The sequence below is a fragment of the Macaca nemestrina genome, chromosome 6 (assembly GCF_043159975.1).
Source record: "Macaca nemestrina isolate mMacNem1 chromosome 6, mMacNem.hap1, whole genome shotgun sequence".
NCBI classification, from domain to species: Eukaryota; Metazoa; Chordata; class Mammalia; order Primates; family Cercopithecidae; genus Macaca; species Macaca nemestrina.
The window spans coordinates 71,101,163-71,116,945 of NC_092130.1; the positions used below are offsets into that span (position 1 = coordinate 71,101,163).

Genomic DNA, 15,783 nt, shown 5'->3' on the forward strand with positions numbered 1-15,783 from the left:
CATTTTGGTTAAGATAGGAATGGGTAAATTAGTACTGTCATTGCTTAAGGGAGAAAGGACAGCCTCAAGAGGGAAATCAGTGATTCATTCACAGAAATGGAGAAAGTTAGTTGCAAAAGCTAGTGTTCATAATCTTGTCTAATTGCATTGTATGATCTCTCCAAAATATCAGTGATTGATGATTAACATTTTTATTCTTTCCTCATTTTAATGAGAAAGCTCTAGTACTGTAAGGGTTGTCAAACATACTATGAAGGACTAGATAATAAATATTCATGGCTTTGTGTCCAGTCTGTGTTGCAGCTACTCACCTCTACTGTTGCAGTATAAAAGTAGCCATAGACAAGATGTAAATGAATGGTTGTAGCTGTCTTCCAACCTTTTATTATTTTATGGGTTTCTAGCAAGAATGTTTGTTGAATTTTATTAAAGTCTTTTTAGCATCAATGGAAATGATCATGATGATTTTTCACTTTTGCCCTGATCATGAGGAATTATTCTATAATTAGATTTGCTAATATTCAACTTCCCTTGCTCCTTGAAATAAACCAAATCTGATCACAGTCATGGTTTATCGTTATTTTAATGGGCTGCTGGATTCTAATATTTTACATGGGATTTTTATATTGAGATTTCTAGATGCAAATTGTCTTTTAGTTTTTTGTTTCAGTATCAGTTTGGTACTCGCTTTGCTAAAAGAATGTTTATGCTTTTCTTTTTCTTTTTCTGTCCTTTGCATCTGTTGCTTAGTTTATTTATTCCTTTAAAGTTTGTTAATATTCACTTGTGAAACCATCTAGGCCTCTTGTTTTATTGTAGGAGAATATCTTTTTGATGATAATTTTTTTCTATGATAATTGGTTCTAATTCTTAGTCTCTCATGGGAACTATTTTGGTAAATTATGTTTTTTTTGTTTTTTTTTTAGGAAAAACTTTTTCAGTCTAGACTAATAGTAAAACTTGTACTTCTTGAAGCATATACATTTTCAGCTTGAGATTAATCCTATAAGAAAATCTAGAAATTATATAGAAAAATCTATAAAGAGAAATTCACAAACATAATTGGTTTTGACAGTGGTAGGTTGAGGTGGCACTTTTTTCTTCTTCATGAGATATATACACACACACACATATATATATATAGAGAGAGAGGGTGTGTCTTGCTCTCTGTTGCCCAGGCTGTAGTGCAGTGGTACGATCTCGGCTCACTGCAATCTCCGTCTCCCAGGTTCAGGTGATTCTCCTGCCTCAGCCTCCTGAGTAGCTGGGACTACAGGTACCCACCATCATGCCTGGCTAATTTTTGTATTTTTAGTAGAGACAGTGTTTCACCATGTTGGCCAGGCTGGTCTTGAACTCCGGACCTCAGATGATCTGCCTGCCTTGGCCTCCCAAAGGGCTGGGATTACAGGCGTGAGCCACCACGCCTGGCCTCATGATTTTATATTTGATTGCCTTTAATCACTGTTAGTTTAGTTTACTAAGTATAAATTATCCATATGTCATTTGTGTTAGTAATTATTCACTCAGCAAATATTTATTGAGCATTTACTTTGTGCCAGGCATTGTGTTGGATATTGGAGTTGTGTATCAGTAAACAAGACAAATAACATTCCTTCATGAAGCTTACATTGCAGTAGGAAAGGCAGATGATAACCAAGATACAAACCCAGTACATTACACACTGTGATGATTACTGTGAAGGGAATAAAACAGTAATGTGAAAGAAGGTAAATAATGAAGATATTAATTAGAGTGGTCAGGGACGATGTCTCTTTGGAATTGACTTTTGAGCTGAGTTCTTAAAGATGAGAATTAGGGTTCAGAAAGAACTTACTATGCAAAAGAAAAAGCAAGAGCAGAGATATTGAATGTTGGTAATTTAAGAAGCCCAGTTTTTCAAAATTAGTCTTTTACGTTATTATAGTGCCAAATTATGGTTTTACTCACACATTTTTCATCCTTAGACTTGCTCTTAGAGCTGGCAACCTTGTTTTGATGAATCTATGATTACATATTTATTTTTTCTAACCTAGATTTTATTTAAAGCCATTATAACCAGCTTCCTTTTTGAACTTCTAAATATCTTCTATACACATAAAAGCATATATGTGTACACATTCCATTTTTTTTATACAACCGGTAGCACATTGTGTAGACATATGTGTACACCTTGCTTTTGTTATTTGTTTTGTTTATAGATCTGTTTTTTAGATTGTTTCATATTCATGCATGTAGATTTCCTTTATTCTTTTTAAAAATCTGCATAGTACTACCTTGTTTTGCTTAAAGTCACAGTTTCTAAGAAGCTGTCTATAAAGTTAAGTGAGGACTTACTGTATAATGCTAAATGAGTATACCAGTTTCATTTGGTGGACAGTCTTGGTTATTGTAAGTAATGCTGAAGAAAAAAAAAAACACATTGTGCATACTTGTTTAGGAGAAATAACTGGAAGCCAAACCACTAGGTCAGTGAGTGTGCATAAACCTAATCTATAGCTATTGCCAGGTTTCCCTACAAAGAACTTAAATTTGTCACTTTCTTACCAACACTCTATAGGTTGCCTTTCTTCAAAATTTCACCAACACACAGGATATTATCAGAATTTTTTATTTTTGCTAATAGTTGAAACATAGTTGTTTTAATTTGCATTTTGCTTATTATAAATGAGGCAGAGCTTCTCTTTATATATTTAAGGGCTATTTGAATTTCCTTTTCTGCCAACCAAATATAACCTTTGCCTCCTTTCTGTTGATATATATTGATGTTTTTCTTATGGTTTGTTTTTACATTTTAAGCTTCTATTTATTAAGGAAAAGCCCTTTGTCTCTCTTGTATTATAGTTCACTTTTCTCAATTTGAATTTTGTGTCCAAATTTTGGGCGTTTTGACTTTTCCGTGAGTGTTTTCTTTAATGTGAATGTTGTAGAATTTATCAGTCTGTTTGTGACTTCAGGGTTTTATATCATACTTAGAATGACACTGAAATTTTTGTAAAATTTTCTCTCATGACTCTTCTGGTACTCATTGTTTAAGTGAGGGTGGGGGTGCATATGCACATGTACTTCAAAAAAGTATAGCTAAAGTTTATTTAAGGGATTTAACCTCCCTCCCTACAGCCTAATACGCAGTTGTCCCAATACATTTTGTTGTTGAGTCCTTTTTTGTTTTTTGAGACAGAATCTGTCTCTGTTGCCCAGGCTGGAGTGCAGTGGTGTCATCTCAGCTCACTGCAACTTCTGCCGTCTGAGTTCAAGTGATTCTCATGCCTCAGCTTCCTGAGTAGCTGAAATTAGGCATTCACCCAGCTAATCTTTTGTACTTTTAGTAGAGACAGCATTTCACTATGTTGTCCAGGCTGGTCTCAAACTCCTGGCCTCAAGTGATCTGCCTGCCTCGGGACTCCCAAAGTGCTGGGATTATAGGGGTGAGCCACTGCACCTAGCCTAAGGAGTCCTTTTTTTTTCTTCCTGTTTTGAAATGCTTCCTTTATCTCCTCCTTATTTTCTTGATCTGTACCATAGATTTGTGTGTCTCTGTTCGTGTTTAGTTAGTTTCTATTAGGAGTAGACTGACAGTAAACAAATAAGAAAATGTTAAGCAAAAATAAATTTTATAATTGAAATAAGCAGAGTTATGTGGTAGTCAGTAACTGGAGAGCTATTTAAACTGAATGTTCAAGACAGGCCTCCCTGAGCAGGTGACTTATAATCTGACATGAACATCAAAAAGAAAGCAAGGTAAACATTCAGTGCAAGAACATTTTAGGTAGAGCAAATGGCCCCAAGGTAGAAATGATCTCCATGTGTTGCAAAAGTAGGAAGAACAGTAGGAGCCTAGTAGCTGGGGGAAGAGTGATGAGAGATGCTGTTGGAGAAGTGGGCTGAACAGAAAGAATGTGTTATGCAAGGATTTGAAGGCCAGGTTAAGGAATTCATTTTAACTGTGAAGGGAAAGTACTCAAGAGCAGTGTTTTAAAATTCAAATAGTCAGGGATGGATTTTTCTTATGTTTCTCCTACAGAAGGAGAAAACAGAGCATAGATAATTTGTAAATCAAATAAATATGTTCCTATGTAATTAGGAACTATTTCTGTATACATATGACCCTATACTAATTTCTTTCCTTTTTTACATAATTCTGCAGTTAAGGAAGACAGTTTTTTAGGTTTATAAAAGTACCAAGAGCTTAGAACTCAACATAATCCACTTGCATGGAATAGAATTAAAGACAGTGTTACGGTATGTTTTAAAATAATATTTTTTTCTTCCTTTAAAATGTTTGTACTAGGGAACAGACATCCTTGGAAGAGGGAGAAATTCCTTGGTTACAGTACAATGAAGTCAATGAAAGCAGCAGTGATGAGGGAAATGAACCTGCCAATGAATTTGCACAGCCAGCTTTCATGTTGGATGGTAACAATAACCTGGAGGATGACTCCAGTGTGAGTGAAGACTTAGATGTGGATTGGAGGTATGTAGCATGATTTTATTAGGATGCTTAATTAGACTCTTTGAGTAGAATGAGTTCATGATTCTCAATTATGAAAATTAAATCTCTGCTAGCTAAGAAATATTCTAATTTTTCCCATCTGTTAGTTCTCCTCTTCTTCAAAGCTCATTTCAAATGTTCCTTCCAACTTGGACCCTTTCTTGCTTCCTCCAGTCAGTGACCTCTTCCTTTGACCTTTAGCTCTCTTGAAGCTCACCTTATATCCTAGTTACTTATACACATTTTTTGAGTTTTAGATTTCTGACTTTTAAAATTTTGCTTTATATGCCCTGTAGTACTTAGCGTAATTCTTTCAAAAATAGCTTCTTAATGAATACCACTTGAATTTTAAAACCTGTGGTTGAATCAGAAAACCGTAAGAATAGTTTTCCTTCCCTGTTCTTCCTTTTCCTTCTCTGTATGTAAAATATAGAAGATAAAATTTTACTTTCCAAGAGATGTTGAAAGCATTTACTTTACTTTATGCTTGACAAAGAATAGTCAGCTTCAAATGAAAGTAACATATAAGTGAATTGTATCGTGAAATTGTTACTACTTATGATACAATGCTCAGAATTTAACTGTTTTGGTTTATAGTGTCTTTCAAGTGTGTAGTAGCCCACTGGAAGCAGGTAACTATTGAGATGCAGAAAGGTGTCCTAACTGATCCCCTTTTTTTTTTTTTTTTACTTTTTCTGGGGCAAAAAAGATATCTTGATGTACTCACCCTTGTTTCTTTCTCTGTACAAATATATTTTAAAGAATTTGTGTTGTTTTTCCAGTTAAAATTCCTTTACAGAAAATTCAGAAAAATAAATAAGAAAAAACTCATGTATATCTCCTGAATCTCTTCAGGTTTCTGGAACATATGTTTTAAGCCCTCTTTTGTGTCTTTAATTTCTCTTTCTGTGTGTGCTAGCTACTTCTCTGTACTTCTCCAGATTGTTCTAGAAGGGAAACTGAACATCTTGAGATCTTCCTTGCCCTTTCCTATTCTTACTTCCCAAGGGGGGAAAAAATGTGTGGAGAACAGACTTTTATTACCATTTTGGGGAAGTAGAAATGGTATTTCATTACAGCCATGCAGTTTGTAATTCTACCTTAAACATTCTCATACTTTAAAACACATTTTCTGGCTTCCCATACGTTATGAAGAATAAGCAGCTTTACCTAGTCCCAGTCTTGCTGATCTTGATGCTTCTGTCTTTTCCTTCCTCTCTCTCTCTCCCCATTACCTTTTTACTGCACTCCTTGTTAATTCGGAAGTCTTCTGTCTCCATTATGCAAAGTAATTCCTCAGAGTGTTCAGCAGTTGAAAGAATCATCTGTTTAGCATCATCTGTGCATGTTGGGAGGCAATTATGGTTTCATATGAAGGAATTTTTTCTGTTGCACATTTTCAAGACTCTAAAAATAATTTTTTACAGCTCTGTTATGAAGATGCTCCTTCCTATAGGGGCACTAAGATTTAACGGATTTTTGACTCATTGAAATAGTGCAGTGAACTTTTTCTTCCCCATCCTGCATAAAACTTTTTCTATACTTCTGGTTTTTCGTTTAGGACAAATAATTGGAGGTGACATTACTAAGATACGTAGTATTTTTCAGGGTATGGATACATATTTCCAAATAACTTCCAAAAAAGTTGTTTTACCTAAAAATTTGAAGGAATAATGGAAGTTTTTACTGAATATAATTTGTTTGTTTGAGATGGAGTCTCGTTCTGTTGCCCTGGAGTGCAGTGGTGTGATCTCGGCTCACTGCAGACTCCGCCTCCCAAGTTCAAGTGATTTTCTTGCCCCAGCCTCCCAAGTAGCTGGAATTACAGGCGCCTGCCACCACATCCAGCTAATTTTTATATTTTCAGTACAGACAGGGTTTCACAATGTTGCCCAGGCTGGTCTCAAACTCCTGACCTCAAGTGATCTGCCCTCCTTGGCCTCCCAAAGTGCTGGGATTACAGGTGTGAGCCACCGTGCCCAGCCTCTGAATATAATTTGAACTTAAATTTGAGAAACTATTACTTTAGGTTCTAGTTCACTGATGATCTTTCTAGATATGGCTGTTGTGTTAAGGTTTTAGAAACCTTACTAATGGTCTAAAACTGTACAGAGCTTCAAAGTAGTTTTTTTTTTTTAAATTATAGAAACATTTTAGCATTAATTTTAAGACACAAATTTTGAAGGTTGCTCTATGTCCGCACCTCATTATTTGCTTATATGGTACTACATTAATTTATGTGGCAATGTCTAAAGGTTGATAAAATGAAAATGTGGTTTCATTTCTATATTAAAATAGCATGCTATGGGTAAAGCCATGGCAAAGAGCAGCAGTTCTTGTCTCTGAGGTCAAACTTTGGCACACGTTTTTTCATTTCACCACTGCTTAGGAAAAAAGTGAAGCCTTTTGGTTCGTTAATTTAGTTTAAAGGAAAATGGAAAAAGTCCTCTATCAAGTTTATTTACTTGTTTTCATTAGTTGCATTAGTTACAAGTTGCATTAGTGTTCAGAATACTAAAGAGTACCTGATAGCTTGGTGTGGTAGGAAGTGACACAGAGAAATCATCGTTTTAGGTACTGACAAATCCCAACTCTACCGTTTGTTTTTTGTTTGATAACTCCTTAACTTCTCTGTCTTCCTGTAAGAAATTGAGTTCTTATTAACCTAATAAGATTGTGAGAAGTTAATTCTGTGTGGATATAACTGTGGCTTAATAGAATTTTTAAATAATTTGATATAATTTTAGACTTACAGAAAAATGACAAAAATAGTACAAAAATCCTCATATATCCTTCACTAAGATTTCCTAAATGCTAACATTTTAAAACCACGTTTGTGTTACCATTCTGTCTTTCCTTTCTTTATACTTATAGTAAGGTTTTTTTCTGACCCACTTATGAGTAAGTTGCAGGCATGATGTCCCTTTCTTTACTTGTAAATATTCTAGAATGAATTTCCAAATCCAAGACTACTTTCTTACAAAACACAGTAAAATTGTCAAAGTCAGCAAATTAATGCTGATACAATATCATCTAATCTACAGACCTTATTTAGATGTTCGTAGTTGTTCCACCAGTGCCGTTAGAGAAATTTTTTTCTGGTCTAATCTTTGTATTAGATTTTTCATTGTATTTAGTTAACGAGTCTCTTTTAATGTGGACATTTCCTTAGTCTTTGTTTTTCGTTACCCTGAGATTTCGGCAACTAGGAGTTGCCGAAGCTATTTCATATGTGGATCCTCAGTTCCTTACCTACATGGCACTAGAAGAACGGTACAGGTCATTTATTTTTTAGAATGTCCCTTAGGGTGTATTTGTCTGTCATGAATAGATTTGAGTTGTGAATTTTTAGCAGAAACACCCTAGAAATGATGTTTTGTCCTTTGCAGTACATATCAGAAAATACATGGTGTCAAATCAACCCATTACTGGTGATATAAAATCTGATTTGGTTATGATGTTATCTTTCAGATTTCTTTACAGTTGTCATTTATCCTTTTATACAGCTGACCCTTGAACAACACAGGGGTTAGGGGTGCTGATCCCTGTGCACTAGAAAATCCAAGCATAACTTTTGACTCTTCAGAAGGTTAACTACTGATAGTCCACTGTTGACCAGAAGCCTTATGATAAAGTAAACAGTTGATTGCCACATATTTTGTATGTGATATGTATTCTTACAATAAAGCAAGCTAGAGAAAAGAAATGTTAAGAAAATCATAAAAAGAGAACATATATTTATTCTTCATTAAGTGGAAGTAGGTCATCATAAAGGTCTTCATCCTTGCTGTCTTCATCTTGAGTAGTATGCTGAAGAGGAAGAGGAGGGATTGGTCTTGTTATCTCAGAGGTGGCAGGGTGTTAAAAAAAACTGAGGTTAAGGGTACCCACCTACGCAGCTCAAGCCCCTGTTGTTTAGGGGTCAACTGTAGTCAATAGGCTTCTAGCGTGAAGATACTTTGAGACTGTAAATAACATGTTTCTTCTTAAACTGTCAAACTTCCATCCACTAGTTTTAGCACCTATTAGTGGTTCTTGTCTGAAACAATTTTTTGTTTTTTCGTTTTTTGTTTTATGTTTTTTTTCAGACAGGGTCCCATTCTGTCACTCAGGCTGGAGTGCAGTGGTGCAAACTTGACTCACTGCAACCTCTACTTCCCAGGCTCAAGTGATTCTCCAGCCTCAGCCTCACGTGTAGCTGGGACTACAGGCATGAGCTACCAATGCCTGGCTAATATTTGTATTTTTTTGTAGATACGGGCTTTCGCCATGTTGCCCAGGCTGGTCTTGAACTTCTGAGCTCAAAGGCCCACCTTGGCCTCCCAAAATGCTGGGATTACAGCCACCACACCCGGCCTGAAACAGTTATTACCATGGTGACTGCCAAGTACATGATCTTAGGATTTTTAACTGATTATTTGTAGTGGGCCAAATTACAACTGGATATTATGCTTTGAGTGTCTAGATTTGCTTAGCCTGGAGAAGAAAAGAATTATTGGGAGATAGTTGTCTTCAGTCGTTTGAAGGGTCGTTTTGCAAAGAGAAGGAAGACACAATTTATGTTGTTTCAGCAGGCAGAATTACAGCAACAGAGCAAAAGTTACAAGTAGGAATACTTAATATGTTTTAAATTCCTAGTAGTGCTATCCTGCACTGGTACATACCACCTTAGAAAGCAGTGTATTTTCTGCATGGAAGGAATGTTTCTTCTGTTTCTTGAATGTCTACTATGGTACCATCCCTGTACCAGGCACCTTTGCACACCTACTATGTCTTACTGACTTCAGGGCTCTTTCTCTTTGTATTACATATTACTGCTAGATGAGGGAGTTTCAGTATTTCAAGGGTGGATGGATTCAGTAATTCTTAATATTAATTCCAAAATCGGTGATTATATGAGCATGTCTGTTGCTTTGTATTGTGTGATACTTGATTTCCAGATACTGCTAAACTATAACATATTCTTTTTAAGAACCATTTTTGTGTCTCTCGGCAATAGATGGGTAATTTTAATTATGGCACATGGGTTGACATCAAAATGATTTTTGAGCTAGGTTGTTTGTGGATGTTTAGGACTATGATATTCAAATATGATAGGATATGAAAGTCAACAAGTTTGTCTTTAGACAAAATAAGCTCAGTTTAGGATCTCTTGTACTTAAGAGGTGGTAGGAATACATCTACTCAAAGTGCCCCACAGACAACTAGAAATGTAGGTCAGGAGCTTCAGGGGAGTTTAGGAATTAGGTAGAGATTTAGGAATTACCTGCAGAGAGGATAATTGAAGAAAATGGGCTTGAATATATTAATAGTTTCCAAGGGAGCAAGATTAGAGAGAAGAGGACCAAGGACATGCTTATAGTTTTCAAATTTTGAAATACTTAGTATTTCCAAGACTAGAGGAAAGGGAGGAATCTCGATGTGTTCAGGGGTGGAGGAAAGAGAATAGGACCAAAGTGAGACATATTTTCCTTCTAGGAGCTTAACGGTTTTTAAGAGAAAATTATAATAAAAATGAGCAGTTAGGAGCTAGATATTTTTCAAGCTGTATAGTAATGGAGGTGGCCTAATCTTAGAAGAGGAGATGATAGATTAATGAGAAAGGCTTGAAATAATAAAATATTTTAAAATCTAGAATTATTCAGCATTACAAAATGAGAAAAGAAAAAAGAGGCCATGAGTAATGATAGAATTAAAAAATATATAGTTATTTTCTTTGTCATACTCTCATCTACATGCAAATTGGAAACTGAAAAACAGAAGAAATGTGTGGGAAATAATCAGGTGGGGAAATGTACTATATCCCTCAACTGAAATGCTTGGTACCAGAAGTGTTTGGGATTTGGGATTTTTTTCCTAGATTTTGGAATATTTGCATATACTTCCAGTTGAGCATCCCAGATTTGAAAATTCAAAATCTAAAATGGTTCAAAATCTGAAACTTTTTGAGTGCCAGTATGACATACAAAGGAAATACTCATAGGCACATTTTGGATTTCAGATTTTCAGATTTGGGATGCTCAACTGGTACCTTTAAGCAGTCTCTAGAGTTGGAGCCAGAAACACAAAAGAGAATTTTTCTATAAACTTTGTGCATTGAATTTGGCAGCCTGTTGGATGAGGTAGTAGTATCTTAACTACTTATCTTCAGCACCTCACTTTTCTGTTGGGTTCCTCCTGCCCCTAACCCTACAAGTTGGTATTAAAATATTTTAAGGTTTTCTGTTCACAGCATGCTTATCGGCTTATCAGTATGCTAATACAATTATGTCCTCAGCATAAGATTTCCCAAATCATAGTGGTGAGTTTTGTTTTTCTGTTTTTTTTTCTTTCTTTTTTTTTTTTCAGCCTATTTGATGGCTTTGCAGATGGACTAGGAGTTGCCGAAGCTATTTCATATGTGGATCCTCAGTTCCTTACCTACATGGCATTAGAAGAACGCTTAGCCCAGGCTATGGAGGTATGTTCATAACTCTAATGTCCATATATAAGTTGATGGGATGCAAAATGATAAAGGTTTAAAGGGATTTTGAGACTATTCTTAAGAAAAGGTGAATCTTTTTCCCATCAGTTTAGTAACAGTTATTGAATAATAATTGTCACCAGTATGTGTATACATATTATACTTGGTGTCCTGCTAGTTTGCCTTAAATTTCAGTATTTCTCAGTTTTTATTGCAGGATGGAAAATGTTTTGCTTACATTTAGAAAATAATACCTTTTTCTCTATTGAATTATACAAGTACGAGAGTGAATATCTTATATACACATGCACAGGTGTATTTGTGAAATGCAGTTGAAGCTAAGGATATATTACAAATCTCTTTTTTTCTCATGGCTTCTAAATACTCTCCGGCTGCCTAATGCAGTTAGGAAATTTGCTGCTCCTTATCCCAACAAACATATACACACTTCAATAAATGGGGCATATTTGCTGCCTAAGTTTCTCTTGCCTTCTTTTCATTATTTAACTAAAACAGAAAAACTTGTTCTTAAATGTTATTTGCCTAAGTTCAAAGCCCAAGTATTTTCGTGTTTGGGAACTACTACTGTACCAGTGGATTTCATTAAAAGAAATCTTTCTTTAAATCACTATTTCCAAAGTGATTTCCAAAATATAGGTACAGAAATGACTGGTGAATGAGCCACAGGTGAGAGGACAAAAAACTTGGTAAGAACTTTTAGAAGCATTATAATATATTTTGTCTTTAAATTTTCTGAGATTAGAAAGTCCAGTTTATGTATTTATTTATTTTTGAGACAAGATCTCACTCTGTCGCCCAAGCTGGAGTGCAGTGGTACAGTCATAGCTTACTACAGCCCTGAACTGCTGGGCTCAAGCGATCAGCTCACCTTAGCCTGTCCCAAGTAGCGGGGACTACAGATACGGGCCATCAGACCTGGTTTGGGTTTTTTCTGTTGTTTTTTTTTTTTTTGGTAGAGATAGGGTCTTACTATGTTACTACTCAGGCTGCTCTCAAACCCCTGCCCTGAAGCAATCCTCCCACTTTGGCCTCCCATAGCACTGGGATTATAGACATGAGTCACCATGCCCAGCCAGGAAGTCTACTTTAGATTGACAAATTAGGTAGCAGGTACCTATCTAATATTGATATATTTAATAATATATTTATATATCTAATATATTACCTCTCTAGTATATAATATATAATATATATTGGATGTATTATATCTCTATTAGATATATTTGTCTTTAAATTACCTCTAATTTGTAATATATATTATATACTATATGTACTATATATTACATATATTATAATATATATAGCTATATATAACATATCTAGTGTATATAGTATATACTATATATAATACCTAGTATATATTAGCTATATATAACATAGATAACATATAACAGTATATATTAGCTATATATAACTATGTAATACATAGCATATACATTAGCTATATATTAGACATCTAATATCTATAGATATTAGATACAGACATCTATAGATATTAGATACCTATCCATTTGCACACACGCATGCATGCATGCATATACATGTTCGCATACATTTATGCTAGCTCTGCTTTGTCATCACTTTTTTTACATATGTAATTGTCCATGGAGATTGCTTTCAGTTATGCTTTACAATGAATAATTTTTCTCAAAGTAACCATAGCAGAAATACTCTATACTAGGAAAAAAGTCAGAAAGAACATCATGAGATAGGATACACTTAGGATTTTTGCCAAACTATTTAACCTGCCTTGGCAAATTCTGACACATAAGAAATAATGGTATAGCATGGTAACTTGCATCAGAAATATATAAAAATTAAGGATCACTCATTTCCTTGTGCTAGGTCTGTTCTAGGGTCTGATTTCACAACATTTAGTCTTTCATTTTATGCTAATGGTTTATGATTTCCTATAATACGGAGATAACTTTAAAAAGAAGTGTTGAGAATGAAATGTTTTATTATTTATTACTAGTGGGGAATGTGACATTTGGCATCTGGAAAGAAGAGCCAGAGAGACTGGTCTTGAGAGGTCATGCTAGGTAAAGGCACTAGCGGTGAACTAAGACAAGAGGCAAGTAAGAGCTTACAGTCTCACGTTGTTGGCTTCTACCAGTAGTGAACCCAGTGGCATTATTCCTACCAGTCTATACTTATGCCTCTGTTTAATGGCTTTAAGCATCTCTCTTCTCTAAGGCTTATCAGCTTCTTCACAGTTTAGTGCTCTGATTTAATTTATTTGAATTTGATTGAAATGTTTCACTCCTAGAAAATCAATACAGTTTTCTTCCTGTCACTCTCCAGAAATCTTATTTTCCTATGTTCAGTATGCATTTATTTAATCATTTTTTAAAATGAAACAAAAATAATCTATGATTATTTCTTTTATATTTAACACTAACACTCTTTAAATGAAACAAAAACAAAACAAACTGCTTGTTTTTGTTTGTTTGTTTCTCAAGCAGCCCTATAAGTTTTTGGAAGTAGTTGCTTTCATTTCTGGTATTTTTCCAATACTAGATTGATCGTTCTTTTCAGGTAGTGGCTTTTGGTGAAAATACTGGCAATATGTCTTTGTTTCCCTATATCTGTGTCTCTAATTTGAGTGAGGAGAGGATAAAACATTAAACATCTTTAACTTTTTGAAACTTTTCTACTTCTCAAAATGGATTTTGAAAAAATCCCCTTGCACGTTTATGTTGACATCTAAAATTTTTCAGCATAAATCTAAGTAGTATTATTTACTTTATTGTACTTCTTCCCTAGAAAAATATTTAAAATTTTTAATGTAAAAAGTGGCTAAATTGAGTTACAATTAATAGTATCCAAATGATCAAAAATAAATTATGAATTTTGATAAGTATTTTGTAGGAAATGCATCTAATGAGATGGAGGCATTTTCCTTTCCCAGTTATGAGTGAATTTTATTTATTACTGAAATGAGAAACATTTCAGCATAAGTTTTACTTTTGATTTTCATCTTATGAATGTAAGGTTGAAAAATGTTGTTCACCTAAATAAATTAACAGGAATGGAAGGAGTTTATTATGGCATTGTCACTGAATTCTTTTGAGATATTTACCCAGAATCACATCAACTTAAGTTGTTTAGATATTCCTTAGATTCGTTCAGTTTTGTTTGTTTGTTTGTTTAAGCAAGGGATTGGAAGTCACCCAAAAGATTTGTTAGTTAGTCATTAGAGTTCAGTTCTACCTCCATACTTCAGATTGTCCCCCTGAATGGGTAAGAAGTGTGCTTTTATTTATAAAAGTGGAAGAAAGGTAAGTATAAACAGAATGTTAGAACAGAGAACCAGCATGATATACTGCAGGTACATTCTTATGTGGATCATTTTGAAGAAAGATTACCTATGAAAGCTTATTGAAACTGATCATCTTAAGACTGTCCATACCCACGGGCCCCTTGTAAAGTCTCTACATACAATAGCACCTATATATACCCAGGCATAGGCACTCGGAAGGCAGTAATGTGGAGGTTAAGAAGATGGGCTTTTGTGTTAAAGAGTTAGGCTATGTGACCTTGGATAATTCACTTAACCTCTCTAAGCTTTAGCTTCCTCATTTAGAAAATGGGAATAATAAAATCTACCTGATGGGTTGTTGTGAGATTGTGTTAAAGCCTTTAGCAAAATACCTGCTTGTATTGGGGAGCTCTCAGTAAATGGTATATTCATACAGGTTTATTCAAATCAACAGTCAACTAAGTGATGTAATCAGTGAACAAATCTGGATTCAGTGATTGTCATTCAGAATCAGTATTGCTATCTTCATTCTTTAAAAACTGAATTGTATTTTATTCTTCAGAACAAAATTTTGTGCTGATAAAGGATTATGCTACTTTAAATGCTACTTTAAAATGTATTCTAGATTGGGTGATTTAGGCTATTTAGTTGTCTTTCTGACTCTTGGACTAACTATTGTAAATACATTGTACTGCCTAAAGGTGTAGATAGTTTTTTGTTTTTTGTTTTTTTAATTTTTATAGATTTTCATAGCAGTGGCCATAAAATGCTATCTTTTGCTTGTGTTGCTTATAAGTGATCCTGGATTATCTTAAATACATGACAGTACCAAGGCAATAAGTTATTTTTACATATATGAAATTTGAGGTGTTATTAGCACTGCAAATGTGCAGATAATCATTAGAAAGAGATGATGAACCCATTAAGACAAACATATATCAAAGCGTAATTAGCCTGGAATAACCTCCCCAAATGAAAGTTACTATAAATAATATCCTTTATTTCTGTTTATGTGTAGCAGAGATGAGTTCTTGCAAGCAGGTTCTATCTTCAGTAGTACATATGGGAAATTGGATAAGATTCATAATTATAGCTATGTGAGAAGGAAAGGGACAGATAACAGGATCTTACCTTCCATTTCCTGTCTTGCAATGGGAAAGTTCAATATAAAGAATTCTAAACTAGAACAAAGAAGTAGAGTAACAAGGGATTGGCTAGGAGGAAATAAAAATTCTAAAGAATATGTGAAAAGCACATATAAGGAGCAACCACCACCTGTCAGGCAAAGCTAGGACAATCCAAGGAAGAGTGCCTAGTCTACCTCAGGGCTGAGGTCCAGACGTTGATGGAAATGGCATCGCTGTGGCTTGCTGTATGAGAGAGAAGTCACTGTGGTATGTGCTGGTATAACTTGCTGGAAGTCAGCTCTCTTAGGGTGCTGAGGAGAGCTATTCATAGGAAGGTATCTGAGTGGAAGCACTGTGCTGCAGAACTGTCCAACATGGGTGCTGGGGGAGGCTGCTCCCTGCTAAGTGCATTACAGGA

At 34.9% G+C, this 15,783-nt stretch overlaps 1 protein-coding gene across 1 annotated transcript in view; it reads left to right on the plus strand.

Moving 5' to 3' along the window:
• Positions 1-15,783, plus strand: part of LOC105471097 (praja ring finger ubiquitin ligase 2) — a 74,143-nt gene that overhangs the window by 42,799 nt on the left and 15,561 nt on the right. The window contains exons 6-7 of the mRNA XM_011723469.2: positions 4,292-4,474; positions 10,841-10,952. Coding sequence (XP_011721771.1) covers positions 4,292-4,474; positions 10,841-10,952 — 295 coding nt within the window. The remainder of the gene's footprint in view (positions 1-4,291; positions 4,475-10,840; positions 10,953-15,783) is intronic.